Source organism: Tenrec ecaudatus, chromosome 1 (genome assembly GCF_050624435.1).
Source record: "Tenrec ecaudatus isolate mTenEca1 chromosome 1, mTenEca1.hap1, whole genome shotgun sequence".
In the NCBI taxonomy this organism is placed as follows: Eukaryota; Metazoa; Chordata; class Mammalia; order Afrosoricida; family Tenrecidae; genus Tenrec; species Tenrec ecaudatus.
Window position 1 is genome coordinate 105,090,266 of NC_134530.1, and position 27,800 is coordinate 105,118,065.

The 27,800-nt window shown below is 38.4% G+C and overlaps 1 protein-coding gene and 1 non-coding gene across 2 annotated transcripts; both read right to left on the minus strand.

Moving 5' to 3' along the window:
• Positions 1-499: 499 nt before the first annotated feature.
• On the minus strand, positions 500-27,681 carry ASB17 (ankyrin repeat and SOCS box containing 17). Its single transcript, XM_075540111.1, has 3 exons — positions 27,281-27,681; positions 5,831-6,110; positions 500-706 (listed from the first exon to the last, which is right to left on the minus strand). The coding sequence occupies exons 1-3, from the start codon at positions 27,679-27,681 to the stop codon at positions 500-502; spliced, it is 888 nt and encodes a 295-aa protein (XP_075396226.1).
• LOC142437733 (small nucleolar RNA SNORA42/SNORA80 family) lies at positions 23,648-23,779 on the minus strand. The gene has a single exon (XR_012782258.1). It is a non-coding gene; the product is annotated as a small nucleolar RNA SNORA42/SNORA80 family (small nucleolar RNA).
• Positions 27,682-27,800: the final 119 nt, after the last annotated feature.

The following is a 27,800-nucleotide window of genomic DNA, read 5'->3' on the forward strand; positions in this document are numbered from 1 at the left end:
TACACACACATACAGCTGTCACTGGTTTTGTTTCTCTAGAAAACCCAGCTTAACACAGGTCTGAAATTGAGCTCAACCCCATGGCTCAAATTTTGGCTAAGTGGTGGGCTGGTTGACAGGGGGAGCTTGTGAAGAACACCTTAGAATAATTAGCCTTTTGGGATCAGGAAGGCATGGTTCAGAAGGGTTAGGAAGAAAAGGAACAGAAACAGGAAGCAGAGAGAGGAAGCGAAATAAAATGATGAAACATTGAATGAACTGAGACAATGTGTATAAATCTGAATGTAAAATTGATGGTCTGCTCTCTAATTCTGTGATGATCTTCATCCAATTCACAAAAAGTAAAAAACAAAACAAAAAAATCTATTCATTTGGGATGCCATGGGAAATATATTTTCTAGTAAAATGTTCAATAATAAAAATTTTCACAAAGGTAATGCTTTATTATTAAGCCATACAATGGTAAATAGGCTTAAAGAACTCAGCATAAACACACGTATTAACTTTCTAAGTTCAGATAATTCTGAAGACAAGTTGGAATTAAAAGAGAAAATATTCCATTTGGGAGCATATTGTTGGTTAATAGTTGAGCTCTGATGGTCAGTCTACAAAGATGTACTAGTTCACATGGATCTTTGTATCTTGTTGAAGGAATGTAATCCAACCAATTAGAAATAATTGGACGTCTTCCTAAACTCAGCTGTGTCTGAAGAAAAGATAAATATTTTTATAATATTAATCAGTGAGTCAGAATTAACATTCATATTTTACTTAAATACAGAAAATCGATCTTAAATTTGTTTAACATTTATAACTTTTTCACCAGATATTACAGTGACACATAATACATAAAGGATACAAAAATACATAAAGGATGCAAAGCAAATATTTCTTATAACTATAATCTGGGTAAATTTACATTTTTCTATGGCTTATGCAGTTAGGTTTTATCATATTCTCTTTAGTAGTTATCAGCTATGACTATTTTAGCGTTATCTAGTGGACTTTTAAAATAGCAATGTCTGGAATCCAGGACAGATGAACCCATCAGGACCAGTGGTGAGAGTGGCAATACCAGGAGGGTGGAGGGAAGGAGGGGTAAAAGGGGGGAACTTATTACAACGATCTACATATAACCCCCTCCCTGAGGGACAGACAACAGAAAAGTGGGTGAAGGGAGACGTCAGACAGTGTAAGACATGACAAAATAGTAATTTATGTTATCAAGGGTTCATGGTGGGGGGATGGTGTATGGAGAGGGAGGGGGAAATGAGCTGATACCAAGGGCTCAAGTAGAAAGCAACTATTTTGAGAATGATGATGGCAGCAAATGTACAAATGTGCTTGACACAATGGATGTATGTATGGATTGTGATAAGAGTTGTATGTGCCCCCAATAAAATGTTTTTTAAAAATAACAATATCCAGGTTCTATTCTAGAGATTCCCATTCACTGTCATGGGGCTGGAGATGGGATGGCAACTTAAGTCCTAAAATTTCCCCAACTATTGTAAAGTAGAACATCATACAGTGAAGTCACAAAGAGACATACTAGAAGGCCTCCCCTAGTGAAAGATGTCGTTTTAAGTGTGTTAAAGTCCTGTTAAGGAGCCTGAAGGGGTGAGTGCTCACACGTTGGGCTGCTAAATGTAAGGCCAGCACCACCAGTTGCTCCTGGGAGAAAGATGGGGCTTCCTACCCCAGAAAGAGTGAGGGTCTCTGAACCCCTCAGGAGCAGTTCTGCCCTACCCTGTAGGGTCAAGAAGAGTTGGCTTAGAGTCAATGGTAGTATTTTTTTAAAGGTACTTACTAAAAGATTTAACTCTATATGCTAAATGTGATTACGATGGTTGAGGGGTGAAAAGAATTAGGGGATTACAGAAGTATTTTTCTGTATACATCTTTACTGGATGCATACTTTTGTTCTAAATGATATATATATTGAAATATCTCTACTATTTATTCAGCACTGTGTTAGGTGCTTAGAATACTTAGGTATACAAAATTCAGTCTCTGTGCCAACAAAACATACAGGTGAAAACATCTACACACAAATGAAAGTTTCAAAGAATTCATGGAAAAATTCCTTAATCTTTTCATTGCATTTTTCCTTGACCCTTTGAAGTCTTTTCATATATGTGTTCTATGATGGGAGAAACTGCTGGAACTCTGAAGTGGAGCAACTTCAGTGTTCTTGAAGCCAGTGTTTTGGCCGTCCTCATTCTTGTGCAAAGTTATTTTACTCTAGCTTATTAAACTGGCATCAAATGGAACCCAACTATAAATTCATTGCTACTCAGACAATTATTGTGGTGAATTCATTTAATGTTAATACTTTTTTTATTATGGATGTACCTATGAAGAGCATTCATGGAATCAGTGGAGAATTCATGGGTTCTGTAGTAATTGTGCATGTATCTTTTGATTTTTTTGAAGAGTAAATAATAAATGCAGTGGTGTAGTGGGCTATGCTTTGGGTTGCTAAGCACAAGGTCAGAAGTTTGAAATCACCTGTCACTCTGGGAGGAAGCTGTGGCTTTCTACTGCCATCAAGCTGTAGAGTCTCAGGAACCCACAGGGTCAGTTCTACCCTGCCCTATAGGTTCACCATGAGTCAGAGTCGACTCGATAGCAGTGAAGGTGGTGGTTTGATTTAGCACAGTGCCTACGGAGTCCTGGTAGAGCTGTCAGGTAAGCCTTGGACTGATAGCCACAAAACTGGTGGTTTGTATCCACCAGAATCCTCTGAGGGTTTACAAAACCTTAGAAACCCTATAAAAGGTTACTATAAATTAGAGACCTCTCAGTGGTAGAGGATTTGGTTTTGTTTTCTTTCTACTTTGGTCTGCTAGTTTAGGTAGGTAGTGTACTTCTAAAAAAATCTTCATTTTCTTCTAGATTTTCAAATTTGTTGTAGTATAACAGTAGTTTTCTATTAACCTTTTTTTATTTAAGTTGGTTCAATTGCAACATCACCCATTTCATTTATTATTCATGTGATTTGCATCTTCTTTTCCTGTGTTCATTCAATTTGCCTGCTGGAGGCTTGCCTTTTTTAAAAAAAAACCATTTTATTGGGGGCTCTTACAGCTCTTATCACAATTCATCCATCCATTGTGTCAAACACATTTGTACATATGTTGCCATCATCATCTTCAAAACATTTTATTTCTATTTGAGCCCTTGGTATCAGCTCATTTTTCCCTCCCCCTCCCTCCCCATCACCCCATGAATTCTTGATAACTTATAAATGATTATTTTTTCATGCCTTACACTGACCGATGCCTCCCTTCCCCCACTTCTCTGTTGTCTGTCCCCTGGGAGGGGTTTATGTGTAGATCATTGTGATCGGTTCCCCGTCTCCCCCCACACCTTCCCCTTATGGAGGTTTTCCAATTTTATTAGTGCTTTCAAAGAACCAACTTCTTGCCTTTTAAATTTTCTATTGTTTTTGTTTTCTGTTTCAGTTATTTTTACTCTAATATTTATTTCTTCTGGTGACAACCAGTTTATTTTGCCTCTCTTTTTGCTCTGGTTTTGGATTTTATTATTTACAATCCTTGGATCACACAGGCTTGTGTGTTTCTTCCATGTGGATTTAGCTGACTCCTCACTTAGATGGCTGTTTGTTTTAAGATAAGCCTTTAATACCTCAGCTGTTATTCTTTCTGATAACCCAGAACCATCTGGTTTCTTCACCACACTTTGCTAAAGCAAAAGCAGAATGGGGTAAAAATCAAAGGAAAGGGAGGAAAAGAAATAATAATAAGACAAGGAAAGGAAAATAGTGGCAGGACACCTGATATGCCTTAGAACTCTCTTTGCCAGCTAAGGAGCTACCAGGATGGAACACTGCCCTTCGATGGAATTTCTGTTGCCCTATCTATTGTCTGGGCACCAATTCCAGAAGTAGTTCTTGTTGGCTCAGTGGTGACTGAGGTCACGATGTTTGTTCAGGAGGAATTATTTTGTGCCTAGAAGGTAACTGGGTGCAGAGTGGCTGATTATGGACTGACATCCCACTCACCCAGGAGCTGTGAGGCTCCTGACCTTGTGTGTTCTGCTGGTCTGATAAGGGGTAGTTCGTGGGGATGGGGGTGCACCCAGGATCTGATCCATAATTAGAGGGCTCTGACTTCAGGCAGAATAGAAGCAGCATGGAATGTGGTGTCACTTGCTTCTGGGTGAGTGATGGTTTCTGGTCACCGGTGGGTGTGGGGACAATGAAGGATCCTGTGACCAGCCACAGGTATGCCAGCTGATGTTTGGATAGAACGCTGCTTATAAAAGTTCAAAGTAGTCTCAGCATCAGGCTAGCTGACAATTTGCCCTTTGGTGTCCTCTCTGACCACTCTTATTCAGCTTCTTCTCCTATTTAGGCCCATTTAGTGTTCAATGCACATCGCTATCCTTTCCTCTGAAGCTCAGAGTCCCTGGATTATTATCCACATCTGTTTGCTTTGGTGTCTGGTGCCTTGAGTGTAGAGGGTCTGTGTAGTGTGTCTGCCTAGTTTGCCATCTTACTGGAAATCTCCAGTTTGGTTTAGATTCCTATGTATGTGTGTAGTTTTAATTAAGCAGACCTACTTCTTGCTACTACTGGGCATGATACATTTGACAGGAAGAACATGTTCTACATTGTGGTCTGATTTGGGGTTTTCCCCCCACCCACGAAACTTGATTTATTCTAAAAATGTTATTAAGGAGAAGTACTCCAAATCTTAGATGGAGAGAAAATCTTAATTGAACAAATATTTTAAACCCTAATTTAGGCTTTCATATTTGCTTAAATTATATGGGTATTTGTAAGGAGAAAAGCATTTTTTTTCTTGGTATGTATTTATGATGAGAAATTGAATCCGGATTCCGAAATAATAAATTTTGTTAAATATTCCAGTTTGTTCAATTTAAAATTTTGTTTTTGTTTTTAAGAGACATTAAAAGTCTTAAGCACAGATTATGTTATTTGAATGCAATAACAGCATACACATATTTAATAAGTCCTAAAGGAAAATATAAATTTATTTTCTATGTTTCATATTTAGAAATAGCTAAAATTATAAAATTAAAAACTAATATTTTACATCATTTGTTATTTTAATTCATAAATGCTGGTTTTAGCTTCAATTTATAAGGAAAACATTCCTATGACCCTTTCATAAGCCAAAATGGTGTAAATCAAAGAGCAATTATTAATTTATGTGGGAAAACACAACCCACTAAACTATGCCAAATAATGTATAAAACCTAAAATAACACTAAGACATAGCAAAAATGATACAATAAATGCATAGTCTATATCACGGATCGCTGGTGGCACAGTGACATGCATTGGGCTGCTGACTTCAAGATACGCCATTCATGACCACACATTGCGTTGTGAGAGAAAGATGAAACTGCTCGCTCACGATGTACAGTCTCAGAGACCCTGTGTTCCATAGGGTGCCTCTGAGTCGGAACAACTCAATAGAAGCACGTTTGGTTTGGGGAAGGAACTGTGTGATGCAACTCTTTCTCCTTGAAGTGTGACAGGTGTGCTGCCTCTTTAATGGCTCACTGCAAAACAGATGCTGTAAGCTTGTTTCAATTTTCACTTTTTTACATTAAAAAAACCTTCTTTAAGTTTCCGAAAGTAGTACTAATGTGGAACTTTTGTAAAAGTGAAATGACATAAGGCAAACATTCAGAAATCTGAAATACCCGTATACAGTCCATGATTGTCTTAGGATGTAATTCATTGATATTATTAAACTTCATTCTTGACTTCAGAGTTGCATCATAAAATTAATCAATATTCCAGCCAAATCCCCACAAAAAATATTTTGCTTACCTCTATTTCTCTGACTGAAATGACAGAGAGCACTCTAGAACATAGCACTAAGCATGTTTTGGCATCTTCCCGGATGTCTACCAATTCATGATCAACCATTATTCTCACTCTCGAAGGATAGAGCAGTAGTGTTAGCACAATGTTGATAGGGTTTTTTTCTCTCTCTAAGATCCCATATTGCAGGAGTATTTTTAAGATGTTGGATTGTCTGGTCTGAGCTACATAAAGCAGAGGTGTGATGCCGCTTAGTGGGCTTGGGCAGTACACTGGTGTGAAGGTTCTGTGAGTCAACAAAATACAGAGTCACTGAAATTAGGATTAAAAGACATGGTAAACATTTTGTAGTAACACTAATATAAAAATAATACTATTTTGTTAAATATTCAGTGGCTTAAATAATTTTCCGTGAAGTTTTACCTTTATCTTACATAGATTTTTCCATTCTATAAATCTAGATCAACTTGAAGAACAAGAGTTTGGAAAATGCTTACTATACATCTAAACACGCCTTACCTCAAAAACAAAATAGTTGTGTATGAAAAGTGTTTTAATAATAATTCTGCTTTTATAATTTGAGGAACCATACTAATTAGGACCATAGTTATAAAACTATGGAAACTGAAAATGTTTAAATGAAATAGAAGGATATTTTTCTTTTTTGCTGTCATATATTAAACATGACCTTTGAGTTAGGATATGAAATATGAAAGGAATAGGTGCATTTCATTTTTTTTGTAGAAGGGAATTGGTATTCGTGGGATTAAAAAGTATAAAATATCATGAGGACAATATCAAATGCAACATGCATGACTAACTTGCAGACAAGAGAAATAAATGTCTTACTTTTTAAATTGTATGGAATACTTGTATTTGTTTTACTCAATAGACACTCATTTGCTGTTGAATTGGGGTCCATAAATAGAGCATGTGATTTTATAATAGTAGTAACCTTTGATTCAGGCTAATAATCTATGCATCTTTTTTTTCATGATCCTTGTCCCTGGAATACTCTTGACCTATGAAAATACTAAAATAGTTTGTAGAACAGCAAAAATATAAGTTTTAGCATTGGACAATTATACGAGACAAGGCAAGGCATATCCAAGAAAGAGAACTTCAAGATTGCACATGTTTGGCTAAGATGGCCACTACTTATCTGTCAGTTTGTTGAACTGTGTCGACTGTGTGTTGCCATGAGGCTGGAAGCTACGTCTCCGGGATTTGAATACTAGCAGGAGCACCTAAGGCAAAGTGTGCAGCAGAGTTCCTAGACTATGAAAGAACTATACAGAAGGGCAAGAGAGGTCAGATTCTGAGGAATTTGACACTGAAAGCCTAATGAATAGTAGCAAGATGTGTCAGGTTGGAAAGCAGGTTGGAGAAGAGCAGTCTTCTTAAAGTATGAGGTGGATGGAGTAAAGCTTTAAAGATCTTCATTTGCTGATGGGGCTTGACTCAAAATTAAAAGAAATAACTGAAAATATCTATTAATTATTGAAACATGTATAAAACATGAATCTAGGAAGATTTGAAGTCATCAAAATGGAAATGGAACAAATAAGGTTGATATTCTAGGCATTAGTGAGATGCAATGGGCTGACACTCACCATTTGGAATCAGACATCCATGTGGTTTACTATGCAGGGGATTACAAATTTAAGAGTAATGTTATCCCAAGAATTGTAAGAAATAGTATTTCAAGGCCTATCTGGAAGTACAGTGATGTCTGTGATAGGATAATATCTACATGCCTACAAAGAAGTGAAGTAAATATAAAAATTCAAATTTATGCATCAGTCACTAAAGCTAGTGTTATAATAATTGAATAATTCTGCCAACATCTTCAGTCTGAAATTTACCAAACATGCAATCAGGATGCATTGATAAACATTGATGATTGAAATGTGAAACTATAAAGAGCAAGGGGCGATAGGGAAAATGTGGCCTTGGTGATAGTAACAAAGCTGGAGATCAGATGATAAAAATTTGCAAGACCAACAACTTCTTCAAAGCAAATACCTTTTTCCACCAAAATAAATGTGACTGTACATTTGGATCTCACAAGAGTACACAGAAATAAAACTACTATATCTCAGGGAAGAGATGATAGAAAAGTTAATATCAGCAGCTGAAACAAGGCCAAGAACAAACTGTGAAACAGACCACTAGTTGCTCATATTTAAGTTCAGGTTAAAGTTGAAGAAAATTAAAACAAGTCCATGAGAACTAAAATATGACTTGAATCTATCTCACCTGAATTTCGGGAACATCTCAAGAACAGATTTGACACACTGAACAGTAATGACTGAAAACCTGATGGGCTGTGGAATGAAATCAAGGAGATTACACAGGAAGCAAGCAAACGGTCATTCAAAAGACAAGGAAGAAGAAAAATACCACTTTATCCAAGTGGATGCCAGAAGAGACTCTGAAACTTGCTCTTGAATATAATAGATTAGTTCAAGCAAATGGTAGAAATGAAGAAGTAAACGTTGAACAGAACATTTCAAAGGGAAGGTCAAGGACAAAAAGTATTATAAAGAAAATGTAAAAAGGCCTGGAGTTAAAAGCCAAAAGAAAAGTACATACTCAGCACATCTCAAGCTGAAAGAATCAAAGAAAAACCAGGTCTTGATATGAAATATTGAGGGATTCTATGGGCGAATTATGGTCAGCAGTTGGAAAACACCAGCCACTACTGGGTACCCAATTTCAATAAAGATAGGGAGCTGGAAAGGCATATTTTAATGGATATTAGAGGACAAAAGTTTTGGTTCTTGGTATTAGCTTTGAGGAAAAAGTTGCTGGTGCAAATAGTTAAATGCTTTCTAACCAAAAGATCAGTGGATCAAAGCCACCCAACAGCCAAGAAAATCCTCAGGAGTAGTGCTCTGTCACGCGGAGTCACTGTGAGTCAAAAACACCTCGATGGTACCTAAGAACAACAAGCTAGTTGTGTAATCTAGGGCAAGCTGACCTCTCCAGTGCACAATTTTCTCAGATAGTTATCATTTGCTCATTCCTTCAGTGACTTATTTAGTGCTCCCTACATACGTGGTGGTTGTTGTTGTTATGTGCTGAAAGGTTCTGACGTAGAGTGACCCTCTGTACAACAGACCCAACACTGTCTGATCCTATGCCATCCTCACAACTGTTCCTATACCTCAGCTCATTGTTGCAGCCACTGTGTCAATCTACCTACTTGAGATTCTTCCTCTCCTTTACTGACCCTCCGCTTTACCAAGCATGATAGCCTTCTCCAAGGACTGGTGTCTCCTGATAACATATTGGAAATACATAAGATGAAAAGTTCACCATCCTCACTTCTAAGGAACACTCTGACTCTACTTTTTCTAAGACAGATTTGTTTGTCCATCTGGCAATCCATGGTACTTCCAATATTCTTCACCAACATCATAATTAAAATATATCACTTCTTAGGTCTTCCTCGTTCGTTGTCCACTTTTACATGCATATGAAGCAAAGAGGAATATGATGGCTTGGGTCGGCCATGCTTTAGTCCTCAAAGTGACGTCCTTGCTCTTTAACCCTTTAAAGAAGTCTCGTGCAGCAGATTTGCTCAATGTAAATGTCCTTTCATCTCTTGACTGCTGCTTCCATAGGGAACTAGATATTCTTTCTTCATAGTCTGTTCTTACCTGAAAGCACTGCTGAAACACGTTCACTTTAAGTGCACATGATAATATTTCACATACTGGTGACACAAGTGCCAGCAACACAGCAGCATAAAAGCCATTATAGTATGACAAATTGACAGACAAATGGTTGGTGTATTTTATATACAGTGATAAAAGATACAGTCTTTGGTTTCAAGGTACATACAGAATATTTAGGAAAGTAGATAAAATAATTCAGTAAATACAAGGTGTTAAATATACTGTGCTAGTAGTACTTGGGTTACTATAGAAGCACTGAAAGGTCACTTAAGTTTCTTAAACAGTCATTTTCTGTAGATTATCATGGATCTAAAATTTGGACTTATTTTCCAAAAATAAGATTGAAAATAAGGTTTTAGACATAAGCATGAATCATCCAGTCTTCCTTACTAGTTCAATATTAATATGCATATAATGGAATTGAAAATACCATGACTTGGATCAGGGACATATTATTCCATATATATATATATATACTTTTTTTAAAAGTACTGTGCAGCAGAGGTGCCTAATGAAATACATCTTTTGAGTTCTTATCTGCTGCTCCATGAGTGTTGATTATGGAGCCAGGTAAAATGAATTCCTTGGTCGAATTGTGAGGTTATGTATTTTTTCTTTACATAAAGTTGTAATCAGTACAAAAGGCTGCAGTCTTCATGGAGATTGAATAAGTATGGTGAAATTATACAACCCTGACACACCCTGTCCTGTTTATTAACTATAGTATCCTCTTGTTCTGTTCAATAGACTGTCTCTTAATTTATGCACAGCAATTGCATGAGAAAAATTAAATGTTTTGGAGTTCCTATTCTCAATGTTATTGGTAGTTTGTTATAATTCATAGTCTAGTGTTTTGCATAGTTAATATAGTTCTATATAGTTACATAGTTCAATAATTTCTGCATTCCATTTGGTCATCTATGAAATGAACACAAATATGAATCTCTTCAAGTTAAGTGGCTTGGTAGCTGTCTTCTAAATATCTGAATATCTTATTATAGACGAGTGAGTGCTCCTAGTGCTACATCAGTATGTTGAAACATTTAAATTGTGATTTTATCAATTCTGGGAGCTTTGTTTTCCACTAATGCTTTCAGTGTTGCTTTGACTTCCTCCTCAGACAATATTACTCTGCTGCAATTCATAAGATTTTCATTGGCTAACTCCTCAGAAGTGTACAGCCATGAGGTTCTTGACCTCAGGTATCTCCTGGAATGATTGATTGTTGACAAATTCTTTTTGGTACAGTGACTCTATATTCTTTTGCTACTTCCTTCATTGATCAATATTTTGCCCATAGATTCCTTCAATATCACAACTGGAAACAAGTTTTTTTCAGTTGGTGATATGTTGATCTATGTTTTTGGCTTTCTAACTCCTAGTCCCCACCACTGGTCTGTCAGTTGGTCAGACTGTGGTGGCTCGTGTGCTGTTTTGATGCTGGAAGCTACTTCACTGGTATTTCAAATACCAGTAGGGTCACTCAGAGTGAACAGGATTCAGCAGAGCTTCCAGAGTAAGAAGAGACAAAGAAGGACTAGGCTCTCCACTTCGGAGAAAGAAGCCCCTGAATCCATTATGCATAGTTTTGAAACATTGCCAAACACTGAAAGCCTAAACAAAGATGGGCCTCCCCACCCTCCAGGCCCTAGATTGCACTTGAAATGTGACTGAAGTAGAGCTGGTTTATTGGAATGCACTTAACCATGATGACAGGCATCATGTAAAAGCTATGGGAGTGAAGCTCTCAAGCTCTTCGTTTGCTGATGGGGTGTCACTCAACTTAAGGAGAAACAGCTGTAAAAATCTCCTACTGATTGTAACTTGGAATGTGCAAAGTATGAATTTAAGAAAATTGGAAGTGGTAAAAAATGGAACGGCAGGCATAAAGGTTGATATCATAGGCATTAGGGAGTTGAAATGGACTGGTATTGACCATTTTGAATTAGAAAATCATATGGTTTACTGTGCCTGGAATAACAAAATCAAGATTAAGAGTGTGGCATTCATTGTCAGAAAGGATCTGCTAAATCCATCATGAAGTACAGGAATAATCCACCTTTAAGGAAATCCAATCAGTCAACTATTATTCAATAGCCACAGAATAATATTGTCTGAGGAAGAAATTCATGCAACAACCACAAAAGTTAGTGATAAAGAGATTGAAGAATTCTACCAAGGCTTTAGTCAGAAGTTGATTGAACATGCCATCAAGATGCATTGATAGGTGCTGATGATTGGAATGTAAGTTGGAAACACAGAGGAAAGAGTAGTAGTTGGCAAATACAGATTTAGTGATAGAAACAAAGCAGTAGATGGCATGATATAATTGTGCGAAACCAAGGACTTGTTCATAGACAACACTTTTTTTAACACAAAAGATGAATATACACATTTGAAAATGCTTCAAGTGTATGCATAAGGTTTTGTGGGGCTTCTTCCTCCAAAGTGGGGAGCTGAGTCATTTTTTGTCTGTTCTTAGTCGGGAAGCTCACCTGAAAACTGTTCACTGTTGGTGACCGATTTGGCAATTGAAATACTAGTGACGTAGCTTCCAGCATCATAGCAACACACTAGCCATCACAGTATGACAAACTAACAGACAGGTGGTGGGAGCTGCCAGAAGTTCAGGCAGAATTCAGAAGAGGATGTGGACCAAGGGATATCATTGATAATGTCAGATGAATCTTGACAGAGAATGCCAGAAAGATGCTACTTGTGTTTCATTAACTATGCAAGATGTTACTAGTGTTTCATTAACTATGCAAAGACGTTGGACTGTGTGGGCCATAATAAACAGTGGATAACCTCGAGAAGAATGAGAGTTCTAGAACACTTCATTATACTCATTGGGACTTTGGACATGGATCAAGAGGCAGTTGTGCAAACAAGGGCATGGCTTAAAATCAGGAACGATGTGACTCAGACCTATGTATTCTCACCATATTTGTTGAATCTCTATGCTGAGCAGATCATTAGAGAAGTTGGATTATATGAAGAGTGTGGCATCAGAATTGGAGGAAGGCTCATTAACAACCTGCGATATGGAGATAACACAACCTTGCTTGCTGAAAGTGAGAAGAAATTGAAGTTCTTGCTGATGAAGATCAAGGAGTGTAGCCTTCAATGAGGATTATAATTCAATGTAAGGAAGACCAACATCCTCACAATGGGACCAATAGGTATCATTACGATGAGTGGAGAAATGTTTAAAGTTGTCAAGGATGGAAGCAGCAGTCAAAAGAGCAGTCATGGGACTGGGGATGAGGGGGCAGGGAGGTGGTGCTGACCAACCAAGGGACAGGGAAGCAATAAGTGATCCAAAATCAGTAGCAAGGAAGGTGTGAGTGTCCTGGTAGGGAGTCAGCAAGGGTAAGATAAATGGGAGAGAAATTACTGAAACCCAAATGAAGGCTGAGCATGATAGTGGGACAAGAGGAAAGTAAAAGGAAATGGAGGAAAGAACTAGGTGACAAAGGGTATTTATAGAGGTCCAAAGACTGGAATGTACATATGTAAATATATATGTGTGGGGAAACAGATATATGCGTATATATTTAGAGGTTTAGTATTAACGCAGCAGATGGACATTGGGTCTCCACTCAAGCACTTACTCAATGCAAGAACACGTTGTTCTATTAAATTGGCATGCCAGGATGCACACCTTCCCAACATGATTACTGAAGAAAAATGTGTGCATAAGCAAATGTGGTGAAGAAAGCTGACGGTGCCTGGCTATCAAAAGATATAGTGCCTAGGGTCTTAAAAGCTGAAATATAAACAAGTGGCCATCTAGCTGAGAAGCTTCAAAGCCCACATGGAAGAAGCAAATGAGCCTGTCTGACCACAAGGTGCAGAAGGGAGCAGTTATCAGACATCAAAGAGCTAAAAACCATATCAATGGGTGCCCACCTCCCTGATATGATCAATGAAGCCAAACGTGTGATAAGCAAATGTGGTGAAGAAAGCAGATGGTGCCCAGCTATCAAAAGATACAGCGGCCATCTAACTCAGAATCAACAGAGCCCACATAGAAGAAGCACACCAGCCTGGGTGATCACGAGGTGCCAAAGGGACCAGGTATAAGGCATCATCCAATATATATATATATATACCATAGTGAATGAAGGGGGAAGTGCAGAGTGGATACCCAAAGCCCATTCATCGGCCACTGGAGATCCCCTTGCAGAGGGGTTTAGGGAAGGAGATGAATCAGTCAGGTTGCTATGTAGTACCGATGAAGAATATAGCTATCCCCCAAATCCTGGATGCTTCCTCCCCCCAACTTCCATGATCCGAATTCTACCTTGCAGGACTGGATAGGGCAGAGGTTGTACACTGGTGCATATAGGAGCTGGAAGCACAGGGAATCTAGGGTGGCTGATACCTTCAGGACCAGGGGTGTGAGGGGCGATACTGGGAGAGTAGAGGGTGAGTGGGTTGGAAAGGGGGAACCGATTACAAGGATCTACATGTGACCTCCTCCCTGGGAGATGAACAGCAAAGAAGGGGGTGAAGGGAGACTCCGGATGGGGCAAGATATGACAAAATAACAATCTATAAATTATCAAGGGTTCATGAGGGAGGGAGTAATAGGGAGGGGGGGCGTTAAGAGGACCTGATGCAAAGGGCTTAAGTGGAGAGCAAATGCTTTGAAAATGATTAGGACAAAGAATGTACAGATGTGCTTTATACAATTGATGTGTGTATATGTATGGATTGTGATAAGAGTTGTATGAGCCCCTAATAAAATGTTTTAAAAAATTAAAAATAAAAAAGAAATGGGACAGATTCTCCCCCAATGCCCAAAAAACCAAACAAATCTGGCTAGACCAGAGATGTACACTGGTACAGATAGGAACTGGAACACAGGGAATCCAGGGCAGATGATCCCTTCAGGACCAGTGATGAGAGTGGCAATACCGGGAGGGTGGAGCAAAGGTGGGGTGGAAAGGGGGAACCGATTACATGGATCTTCATATAACCTCCTCCCTGGGGGACGGACAACAAAAAAGTGGGTGAGGGGAGACATCGGACGGTACAAGATATGACAAAATAATAATTTACAAATTATCAAGGGCTCATGAGGGAGGGGAAGCAGGGAGGGAGGGGAAAAAATGAGGACCTGATGCCAGGGGCTTAAGTGGAGAGCAAATGTTTTGAGAATGATGAGGCCAATGAATGTACAAATGTGCTTTACACAATTGATGTATGTATGGATTGTGATAAGACTTTGATGAGCCCCAATAAAATGATTAAAAAATAAATAAATAAAAAAGAAAAAGTAAAAAAAGAAAAATGAGCTCCCAGTGAAAGGCGTAGCAGAACCTGCCAGAAGTAGTGGAAGGAGCAGAAACACCAGAGGGGGTGGGGGTGGGGGAAGATACAGCGTCTGGGGTCTTAAAGGCTCAAAGATAAACAAGTGGCCAAATAGCTCAGAAGCAACAAAGCCCACATGGAAGAAACACACCAGCTCGTGTGACCACGAGCTGTCGAAGGGATCAGGTATGAAGCATCAAGGAACAAAAAATCATATCATTGAAAATGTGGGTGAGTGCAGAGTGGAGACTCAAAGCCCAATGGTAGCCAACCGGACACCCCTTGCTGAGAGGTTGTGGGGGAGGAGATGAACCAGGCAGGGTGCAGGGTAGCAACGATGAAACATATAATTTTCCTTTTGTTCTTAAAAACTTCCTCGCCCCCACGATCATGATCCCAATTCTACCTTGCAAATCTGGCTAGACCAGAGGATGTACATTGGTACAGATAGCAACTGGAAACACAGGGAATCCAGGACAGATGACTCCTCCAGAACAAGTGATGAGAGTGGCGATGCCTGGAGGGTGGAGAGAATGTGGGGTAGAAAGGGGAAACTGATTACAGGAATCTGCATATAGCCTCCTTCCAGGGGGAGGGACAGCAGAGAAGATGGCAGGGGGAGACGTCAGACAGTGTAATATATGACAAAATAATAATACATGAATTATGGAAGGGTTCACAGGGTGGGGGGAGTGGGGAGGGAGGGAGAAAATGAGCAGCAGATATTAAGGGCTCAAGTAGAAGGCAAATGTTTTGAGAATGATGATGGCAACAAATGTACATATGTTCTTGACACAATGGATGTATGTATGGATTGTGATAAGAATTGTACGGGCCACCAATAAACTGATTTTAAAAAAAAGAAACCAAGAGGCTTACATAAACAGAATACACCATGGTCATAGAAAGTAAGATTTAAGATTGTGAAAATGTCAATACAACCAAAGTAACCTGTAGATATGCTACAATTTCAACCTTGATTCCAACCTCACTCTATGCTGAGTGGGAAATGTCAAATATTTTAAGAGCTATTATTATAAAAGTCAAGAACAGATTTTCACCCAAGTAGAAATATTCATTGCCCAGGGCCTACGTGGAGAGCAAATTTTATGAGAATGATGAAGGCAATGAATGTACAAATGTGCTTTGCACAATTGATGCATGTATGGATTGTGATAAGAGTTGTATGAGCTCCTAATAAAATTATTTAAAAAAAGAATCTGGTGCACAGGACCTCTTCAGAGTATTGGACAGCAAAGATATTAAATTAAGGACTAAGATGCACCTGACCCAAACCATAATATTCCTGACTGCATCATATGCATGTGCATGTTCAAGTGGGACCGTGAAGAAGAATTGATGCATTTGAATTGTGGTGCTGGAGAAGAATATTGAAGATACCATGGATTGCTGAAAGGACAACTGATCTGTGTTGGAAGAAGTCAGGCAAGAAGTGCTTTGTAGAGGCAGGATGGCTAGATTTTATCTTACATGCTTTGTATATATTATCAGGAGAGACCAGACCTGGAGAAGGACATCATGTTGGGAGAGTGGAAATCGTGAGAAAAGGAAGAAGACCCTCAATGACATGAATTGACACAGCGGCTGTATCAATGGACTCAAACATAGGAACGACTGTGAGGACGGCACAGGACTCTGCAGTGTTTCGTGCTATTGTGAGTGGGGCTGCTATGGGTCAGAGCTGATTTGATAGCCCCTACCAACAACAACCCTTCACAGTCTTTGCACCGCTCCCGATACTGCTTAACTTTGTCTTCTCAATATGCCCTTTGAAATGCTCTGTTAGGCTTGTATACCGAGTTATTCCTTCCATTTGATTTAGCTACCCTACATTCAAGTTAAGTCTCTGTCTCTTCTGACATCCGTTTCGTTCCTCTTTTTCCTGCCTTTTAAATGACTTTTTGCTTTCATCACTGTTAATGTGTAATTCCCAGCACGTCAGCTCTCCACTTGTCTGGTCTTCAGGTATAAGTGTTCAATGCATCAAATTTCTTCCGAATGCTGTGTATTCTATCTGGTGGGGATCATGTATATAGTTCCCACTGATACTGTTGACAAATAGTATTTGCAATAAAGAAGTCATTGGTCTTGAAAAAATGCTTTTTCAAAATTATTTTATTGGGAGTTAATACAGATATCATATCATTCTATAGTTCAGTCACATCAGTCAGTATTGTACCACTGCTACCACAATCAGTTTCAAAACATTTTCTTCCTTCTTGAACTCCTTGACATCAGCTCCCTTTTATGCAACCGCCCCACCACCACCACTGTGTCCCCCAGAAACCCTTATTCTACTTGGTGTCCCTATTTGTTCATCAATCCTGGGATTCACATACTGAAAAATACATAGCAAAAATTCAAGAGGGTGACCCCCAATGACATAACACATATTTGATAAACCCCAATACGAACTAACAAAAACCAAAAAAAGTATAGAAAATGTTGAAAAACAGATCAGGTCTAATGTGCATCAGAGGCAGGATCAGCTGATAAGGTTTTAACCTTATCATTTTGACCTTCTATTGTCATCTCTCCAGTGCTCTCTATATGGTAACCACTTCCCCCATCCTTCTATTGTGGATAGAGGGAAATTACCATAGGCTTATTTCCTATGTAGTTCCCACAAGTGTATCTTGGGCTGCCACTGTCAACCATAGCCTTCTGCAAACTAGATTCTCATAATTTAGGCTCTGATATTATTCTCTCCTTTGACTTTAGATTATCTCATTTACAATCCTTCAGTGACTGATGTTGGTGTGCTTCTTTCATGTGGACTTAGTTGACATGGCTTAGTTAAATGGCTCCTTGTTGGACCTGAAAATTTTTGTCATGTAATATCCAGCTTCATTTCCATCACCAGGGTCACATTTCCCAAGTGCCAGTTTTTTTAACTCTCAATGTCAATCACTAGTAATTATCAATACATCTAGATAGAATGTTTGATCAACACTTGACAAGAGATAGAACTGAAAATGTTCTTCAGACGACGAATAATAACTTTTGAATTGGTCATTGCCAGCATAGCAAACAGTAAGAATCTCCAGTCCATTTCCGTTCACTAAATCCTCAGATACTGATATTTATGTGTTCCATTTCAGTTTTGATGACTTCTAATTGTCCTAGACTCATACTACATACATTTCATGCTGATTATTAGTGGGTGTTTGCAGCTGTTTCTTCTCATGTTGAGTTGTGCTCCATCAATAAATGTAGGTCCTGAAAGCTTTGTTTCATCCACAACATTGAGGTTGACTCTACTTTAAAAAGGCTGTTCTTTCTTAAAGCCCCGCCCCCCGCTACTATCATGATGCCAATTCTACCTTACAAATCCAGCTAGAACAGAGGATCTACAATGGTACAGAGAGGGACTGGAAACCTGGGGAATCCAGGACAGATGATCCCTTCAGGGCCAGTGGTAAGAGTGGCGATACCAGGAAGGTGGTCGAAAGGGGGAACCGGTTATAAGGATCTACCTATAACCCCCTCCCTGAGGGATGGACAACAGAAGAGTGAGTGAAGGGAGACATCAGACAGTGTAAGATATGAGAAAATAGTAATAATTTATAAATTATCAAGGGTTCATTAGGGAGAAGAGAGCAGGGAGGGAGGGGGAAAATGAGGAGCTGACACCAAGGGCTCAAGTAGAAAGCAAATGTTTTGAGAATGATGAGGGCAACAAATGTACAAATGTGCTTGACATACAATGGATGCATGTATGGATTGTGATACGAGTTGTACGAGCCCCAATAAAATGCTTAAAAAAGAAAGAAAGACTAAAAGGTCACAACTTTGGAAACAAACAAAAAAGGCTGTCCTTTGCAGTCATGTTTTGGGTGCTTTTATCCTGACTGGCTCATCTTCCAGTGCTCTATCAGACAGGGATCTGTTGCTATTGATGAGTTCCCTGCACTTACCCCTCAGAAGCGGATTGCCTATTCTTCCTCCAGAGTCTATTTTTAATATCTAAGTCTGCTGAAACCTGTTCACTATGGGTGCCCTTGCTGTTATTTGAAATACTGGTGGAATAGCGTTTAACATCATAAGAACATGGAAGCCACCACAGTGTGACAAACTGACAGATAAATGGGATGAACTAGCCATGTACAGCGGAGATGCTGTGTTTGAAGAGCTGCTTGTGGGCTTTGGAAAGGCTGAGACAGGACCTCTCTGAAGTGGATTGCACGTTTTTAACGACCTACTTGCCACGGGTTCCTTTTCAGCAGTTCTCCCCGAACAGTTTCAAATGACGGGACACCTAATTCATTTGTGAGGCTTCACTGAGCCTTGGCATTCCTTAGCATGGTGATTTTTAAAAGGGTATGTTGTAGTGCAGAGTAACGCATTAGATAAAGCTATCATTTGAAAATATGCATAACTGCCACTGAGAGCATATTGGTATGCCTCTTTAACGGAGACATTTCCAGAACAATAGTACCCAGAACGCTCAGGTTTGTCACAAATCCTTTTACACATCCAAAATTGAATTTTTAAACTATTACTTCTTGATCTTCTTGCCTGTTTATTAGTATTTAATTTCCAAAATCCCACTGCATCCGAATATTTAATATTTCTTCACTTGTAATGTTTTCTTCTCTTTCCTTTCCAATTCTGGGGCAAGTTTTCTCACTTACGATCAGGTGCTCTTTAACTTGCATGATCCTTTACTCTTGTGTAATGTTTCATTGACTCTGGACCCTTGTTCTCATGACACGTTATAAACCTCACACCCTATCATTCAGGAAAATTGACTTAACATTACTAATTTTTTATTTTTTCCTCTTTCATCCTACAAAGGCAGGGATTTTTATCTGTTTAGTTCACTACTCTATCCTCAAGTTCTTTCCACTTAGTGAAAATTAAAATATTTCCTTCATTCAGGTTTTTTCAATCATTTTAAATTGACAATAATGTGCTGATATAACTTGACATTTATTCTGTGATTTCCAGACATAAGAAGATTTTCAGTTTTGTGAAATCATTTAAAAATTTCAAAATATAATGATTTATTCATCATACTATCTCTTAAGAAGATATTTGGCCTAACAGTCCTACAAGACTCAGAATTTAGGGGAGCAATAGGATGAAATACTCCACAAGTGGTCATTGTTAAAAAAATAAAAATGAACAAACAAAAAAGTGATCATTGTTAAGACCTTGAAAAATCAGTTGATTACAATATTAAGACTGGCAATACTTTAAAAGCTATTTTGTAAAATGATGCTCAGAACATAACTAACACTAAAATAGGTTTAAAATAAGATTTGAAAGTCTAATCTGTACTCAAATGACATGATTAATCCTCATGTTTAAAGAGCATGTAACTGTAAACCAAAATTTGCTTTATCTATACTGACAGTTAATTATAACAGTACTTATATGGATGGAGTGAGGCAAGAATCACTTTTTAAATGTGAGGTTAATGAACTGAGCATCTGTATCTGAGAACCTGTTTTATATGCTTATGGAAACAGGGCATAATATTTCCATATAGACATGCAGACAATGAGTCGGTTTTGAAGCTATAATGATTATTTAGAAAATGCTTGTTCTTTTCTGTTTGATTTCTAGCTGTTAATTTCCATAGATGCTTCTCCATATTATTTTTCTTCTCCAGGCTGTCACTACAATTGACTTCCTGGACTTCAACTACTGTTCATCCAATAATTCAACAAATATTTTTTAGAATGTGTACTGTATGTCATGCACCATTTTAGGTGCATCAGTCAACCAAACGAGAGCACTGATATCTTGTTTATATTCTTGTACTATCTTGTTCATATTGTGAAGAATGACAAACAACACACGATCAACAAAGAAACTAAGCAAATTTTACAATGTGTTGGCAAATTAGCTGTACTGTTTAAAAAATGTAGAGCCATATAAAAGGCATAGTAATGTTGAGGATGGGGCGTTTTCCAATTCTAAACAGGACGATAGACGAGAACCTTACTGAAGAGGTAATCTGCATCCAAAACTTCCAGCCTTGAAATCCCACAATGAAGCAGTTCTGCTATGGACAGACAGGTTCACTGAGGCACAATCAAAATGATGGCAAACAACAACAGTAAGGCAACAGGAAGTGATGAAGAAGAGTTAAGGTGTTTGTATGACTGACAGAGTGGGCATAAGTAATAGGAAGGTTTGCGTCAACTTACCTGGGAACCCAGCATAACACACACATCGCATTAAGCCTTGTAAATCCTGTGCAGGAATGTTGCCCTTTACTCTAAATAGAGTAGAGAAACAATGACAGATTTTGAGAAGTGTGACATAATATAACTCTTAAAAATAATTTTTGCTGCTATGTTTAGAATTTGTTGCAAGATAGAAGGAAGGTAACCACTTAGCTTCAACCAGAGGTAGTAGTACAAGTGATTAGATTTAGCATATAGTTTGAAGGAAGAACCAACAGACTTCCTGATAAGTTGATTGTGCCATGTAAGAGAAGAGACTTCGAGAATGATACCAAAGCATTTTCCCGAGAACTAGACAAATGGGTTTTCCATGTACAAAGTGTTAGGGACAGGGAAAGGGGTGGTAGGTAGTGTAGGCTTCAGGAGGAGGCAAAGGAATTCATGTTGAGCGTGAGATTTCTCTGATTACATTCGAGTGAGGTCATCAACTTGGTAGTCAGATGTATAAATCTGTTCTTTGGAAAAGAGATCTGTAGGCAGATTTTTTTTAAAAAGAAAGAAAGAATAATCAGCAATGCAGGTAGTGCTGAAGGTCATAATACCTGGAGGAGAGTAGAGCAGCTGAGACATTGAGTCATTATCAGTCTAGGAAGGGGCAGATCTAATCAAAAGTGTCTGTGCTACAGCGATGTGGAAAACCAAGCAGGCAATGATATGTGCTAATCTTCTTAGAGGAAGATTAAATTCTTAGGAATAGATAGATGATTGCCTAAGAGGGACAAAATTTTGCAAAGTGAGAGGACTTGAGGCCAATCCCAACTCCTAAATTTAGAGTTGATGGTATGAAAGTAATCTCTAAGGGGTATTTTATTGTCACTCCCTTAGAATTTTAGTGGTACTTGGCATTTAGTAGATGTTTGATAATTGTTAGTTTAAAAAGCCTAGATTACCTGTTAGTCAATTAATTTGACAGGACCTACAGTGAAAACAACTTTAGTGTGAAGAAGAGTATAGTGTGATTGACAGAGTAATGAATGAATCTGCCTCGGAAGAAGTACAGCTAGAATGCTTAGAAGTGAGAATGGCAAGATTTCAATTCTCGTGAAAGGGGACTTCAAAAAGGTTATGGAAAGATAGATTGATAGATTATTTCTCCATCAAGGTCTAGGTACTTTTGTAAGCAACTGCACCAACCATTTAGTCCATTCCTAAAGAACCAAATCCTAGGAACTTAACCCTATCAGTGCAATATTTATGTGAAGAAAATTTAACTGTAGAAAAATGAATGCCCTTTCAATATATTTTTAAATATTAGGAAACAAAAAGATGTCCTAGGAGCCAAATCAAGACTGTAAGATGATGCCTAATAATTTTCCAACCAAACGCTAGCCAAATTGCCCTTGTCTGAGGGGAGGAATGAGAAAGAGCATTATTGTGGTAGAGAAGGACTTTTCTAGCATTTTTCTGCTAACACTATGACTGACTTTCTCAAAACACTTTCATAGTAAGCAGATGTTGTTTTTCTTTGGCTCTCTAGCAAGTCAGCAAGCACAATGTCTTCAACATGACTTTCGTTCTTGATCTGTTATGTTTGCTTTGACTGGACCACTTCCACCTCTCGATAGTCATAGCTTTGATAGTGCTTCGTCTTCAGGACCATTTTGGTAAAGTCATATTTCATCTGTTACAATCTCTGGAGAAATTATTTAGGATCTTGGGCCCACATGTTTACATTTTTCACTGAAATCTGTATTCTTTGTGCAGCTAATCTGGGAGTAACACGTGTGGCACCCATCGAGCAGAAAGTTCAACTTTGCTCTCAACTTTAATTTTTCAGTCAGAATGGTGTAAGCTGAGCAGTTGAGATTGCTATTGTGTTGGATAGTGTTCTTCTGTTAACCATGGGTCCTCTTCAATTAGGGCAAGACCAAGATTAATCCTTTCTTCAGAAATGGATATAGATAATCTGCTACAATGGGTTCTCTTCAACATCGTCTCTTCTCTCCTTAACGTAAGTTATCCATTTATGAACTTCTGATTTCTTAGGAGTATGGTCCCCATAAACTGTGTAGAAAGCATCAATGATTTCAACATTTTTACACCCAAGTTTTACCATAAATTTGATGGTCGTTCTTGCCTCAATTTTGTCACAATTGATGTTGCTCTGATAGGGACCCCTTTGGAACTGTTGCCCTATCTCTCTTAGTGCGTCAAATTAGAGCCTGTTCAGACATGTTGTAGCAACTTAGTGCAAATTTGTTTTGATACAAATGCTTTTTGAACTCCATGCACATTTCCATGAACTTTTTTGAAGATGCTTTAGTGCATTGGCTATGTTATATGAAGGGACCAGTTTCTGGAGAAGGATATTATGCTTAATAAAGTATAGGATTAGTCATTAGGAAGAGTGCCCCCAAAGATGGGTTGAGACAGTGGTTTCCCCAATGGGCATCATTAAAACAATGACTGTGAGGAGGGCACAGGACCAGGCCGTGCTTTGTCCTGCTAGAAAGAAAGACACCATGAGTTGGGAACAGCTCCCTGACTTCCAACAACAGCAATAGCAATGAAGATGAAAAATATAGCTACAAAATGCATTGTTCACTATGAGTCTGATGCTGCGAAGCACTTTAGATATTTTAGCATTCTGATTTTTTTTTCTCCACTGTGCAACCCGCTTCAGTGCTGAAGCCCATGGGGTAAAGCCAGGCAATGGTTCGGGGTTACAGTTTGCTTTGGCCTGGGACACTGTGAGAGGCCCATGGGATCGGACCTGCCATAAATCAAATCCATGCATGCATTCTGAATTCTTATAGACTTTAGTGGGTTGGTTTTGTTTGCAATTCTCAGAAGAAAATGACAAGGCTCTGTCAATAAATAATTTTCTTGAAATTTTAAGTAAACTTGCCTTGCAGTTCTCACATAGCACCTCTGTGTTCAGTACCAATGTCACTTTTTTTAACTTACTTTACTGTTTTATAGAAAGTCAATAATGAATTGCAGAGTCACTGAAAATAAAGTACTCCCATTTTCACTACCAAATGTAATGAAAGACAAAAAAAGAGTAACTTGTTTTGAAAAGTGAAGCAAGATAATGATACAAATGTTTAGTGGATAACAACATTGTGAGAGTCTGGGAAAATGGAATAACTATCTAGAAGTTATAGCAGTGTTTCTTTAAAGATGGCTATAGAAGTTAGACCCAGGACAATGTAATTTCAAGAACTACATATAATTAAATTTAGATTATTTAGAAGGAAATTTTTACAGCCTCCTGGGCACATGCCTCAGTGAGATGCAATGACACAGTGGCTGGAACAAAGGAGTGAAACATAGCAACAGTTGTGAGGCTAGTCCAGGACCTGGTAGTATTTTGTTTTGGTGTACGACTATAAGAGTTGTTATGAGTCGGAACTGACTTGACAGAAATTAACAATAGCCCCAGCTGGTCATTAACACACATTATCTTGTTCAATTTTGATGAAAACCCTGCAATTTATTTGCTTTTTATTATAAAAATGAGGACTTTAAGCCTCAGAAAGATTTGTAAATAATTTGTCAAAGCAATATAAGCAGTGAAATAAAGACGTGTCTGAATCTAGTTCTTCACTTTCTATAAAGTCACCCTACCACAAGTGTAAGATACATGAGAGGGAAGATGGGAAGGAATCAAATTGTTAAGGGCTTTTGAATGCAAGTTGAGAAGGTTAGACTTTGTTTGATAGACTGGGGGAAGCTGCTGAAGAAGTCTGAGGCTAGAGATTGAAAAGGGGTAGTGGCGGTGTGGCTTTAGAGAGGAGATGTTGAAAACCAGTATGCTTGCTCGGCAGATTCAGCTTCAAACAACTCTTTTCATCATCTTTCCACTTGCAGTAAAAAATTCTGGACCTGCCATACTCCCTGACGTCTTTCTACAGTGTTGACGATGTTCCCTACCCTTGATCATAGGTTCGATTCCAAGCCACTGCACTTTATGTGCAGTCACCACCGGTGGTCAGTCGAGGCTTCTGTGTTGCTTTGAGGCTGGACAGGTGTCAGCAGAACTTCCAGACTAAAATAGACTAGGAAGAAAGGCTGGCAAGAAAAACCCAATGGATCATAGAAATCGGATCCCCCTGTGCATGGGGTGCCTATGAGGTGGGGCTGACAACTAATAAAAGCACAAATAATCAAACTGGATTGTGTGTGGTGAGAGTAATCAAAGGATGATGCCATAAAAATAGAGAACAAGATGAAGCCAAGTGTTTACTGCAGGAGTCCATGTTAGTAGCACGTGTAGAACAGACAACAAGCAGACATTGTTCTCCACAGCTTAAAGGGACAGAGCTGGAGAATTGGACACAGATTGCAGCTCCCTATGAGAAAAAGTATGAGGGGGGCTCCTGAAAGCTTGTGGAAAAAAAGACAGAAAAGATAACGAAATTTCACAAGCTTTTGGAAGCCCTTACTATCTAACAAAGTTATATAGAATTTGCTTCTTCACTTAATAAAATATAGATTGAGCACATACGATGTAATTCTAGGCACTAAGGATCTAATGGTGAACAAATAATCAAGACTTTTTTTTCTGTCTCAGAGATTATTTTCTAATGGAGTTAGTGAACATCAAAGAAACAAATTGTGATCAGTGCTGTGCAAAGATTAACACAGATACTGTGATGATTATGTAGCTTTTTTAGCCTGGGTGGCTAGAGGCGGCCTCTCTGAAGAAGTGACATTGACACTGTGATCCAGTTGAGAGGCACAAGCGATCCAAATCAAGAGACTCCTCAGGCAGAGAATGGTTCTTATAAAACGTCTAAGGCAGGAAGGAGCTTGGAGATGAGATGTTCAAGAAGCAGGGCGGTCTTTGTGGCTGGAACACAGTGTTTCTAGGAGAATGCTAATTAATATGAGATTCGCTTTCAGAGAGAAATCTAAGGATTTCCGGCCATTGTTGTGTTGTTGTATCTCCACGACAGTGAAATACTTACTATGATTTGAAAGTTCCAAAAAAAATGTTGTGGGAAGTAGAACTGACTTATAATGAGTTTCACTTCCTACATGCGTCTGAATGAACACTTGCTAACTTCAGTGCACACAGCTCTTCCTTTCAGGGATAGGGAAGTGTAATGTGCCGCATGGCATGCCGCCTAAGACGGTTGGTGGCACTCTATATGCTGGGACAGTGCAGTTCTCTTTTGTTGACTTTCTTTACTTTTCTCAATCCTTCCTTTTAAATTCTTTTTATTTTTTCTTCTCTGTTTAGCTCTACTTTTATCTGCCAGGGTGACTTTATGGTGTTACTCAGTTGAGCTAGGAATACTCAGAGTTCAAAATGGATGATTTCTGCTATAGTAAACACAGGTGTACAGTGGTATTTAAAAACATCCAAAGAAGCACTGTTTGGGGTTTCACTTGTGGCCATTACCGGAAACAGTGCATGTATGTGGTGACCGCTGAGGAAAGCCACTCGCCCGAGAGAACAGCGTGGCTTCAGGCAGCATTTACAGTGGTTTCATCGTTAGCTTATTTTTCCTGTCTTCTTTTCCATCAACTAGAGTCTATTATTGTGCCCAATACAGTGCCTGGCACGTGGTAAGAGGTCAGAAAGCCTTTTGTTGAATGAACCCATGCAAATCTGTGCAAATTAGACTGACACCTATAACAGAGTATATTGGAATGAGCACACATTAAGTAACTTTAGAATCTTAATTATGGACTTAGCAAAGAGGCCCTACTGGAGATTTATTTTCATTAGACGGCCAGCAGTACTCATTAGCTACATTGACATGTTCAGACTATGTGAAAACTTTACTTTATACCATATAGAATGTGGCACTTGGCTTTTATTTTGATAAATTCTGAAGAATTTGTAGCTGAAATTCTCAATATTTAGCATGTAAATAGAGAAGATTTAAGTTTAATAGATCTGACTACTTAGAGAAATTTTCTGTTGAATAATTTTATTACAGACTTTTCCATTTTTAAAGGGGTACTTTTCAATTACATTGCAAAAGTCAATTTATACAAATACTATAGATATTCAATAAGTATTCTGAAAAAGAGATCAGTATTACATAAAGTAATATTTTGTCTAGTTAGAGAATTTCAGTTGTCTCACATTAATATATGAACTGTATAGACTAGAACCATTAACACTGGAATAAATGAATGAATAAAAGCATCAACAAAGGAAGGAATAAATAAGTTGATTCCTAGCTACTATGCATATTCATTTTAGAAAATAATAGTAGTATAATTTCCTAAAGAGAAAATTTTCTTTTTTGGTGAAGAACATGATATGAAATTATTACCTCCATATTAATGCCAGGTTACAACTTCTGTCTTGAACATAGTCCTTTGTCTTCTTCAGAAGCAATTCAACAAATTCAGGATTACCTTTTCTGGCAAAAACCCAGTACAGAATTGTATTCACACATATTTCAGTAAATTCAAGATTAAAATTTAGTTCGAAACGGTATCCCGACCTTTCCACAAATGCAATATAATCTGTGAGGAGTATGTCGAACCCGTCCAAGTCGACGTCCCTCAGGATGTTCGCCAGCGTTCTGTAAACCCGAGGTTCGTAGCAGTGATACCCCCACTGGCCCAGAAACTGCAAGGAGGGTCTTTGAACAATTTTGTCAATGAGATTGCAGAATATATTGCTTCTTGGACAAGAAACCTTACAGCACACTTTAGAAGGCTTACTCATTGCTACTTAAGGCAGTGATATAGACAGAAAGTAACAGGAAGTCAGACTGTAATCCTTTGGTCACATATTTTGATAGTGCAGTAGGCTTAACTCCACAAACCTGAAGTGCCTTTAAGCTG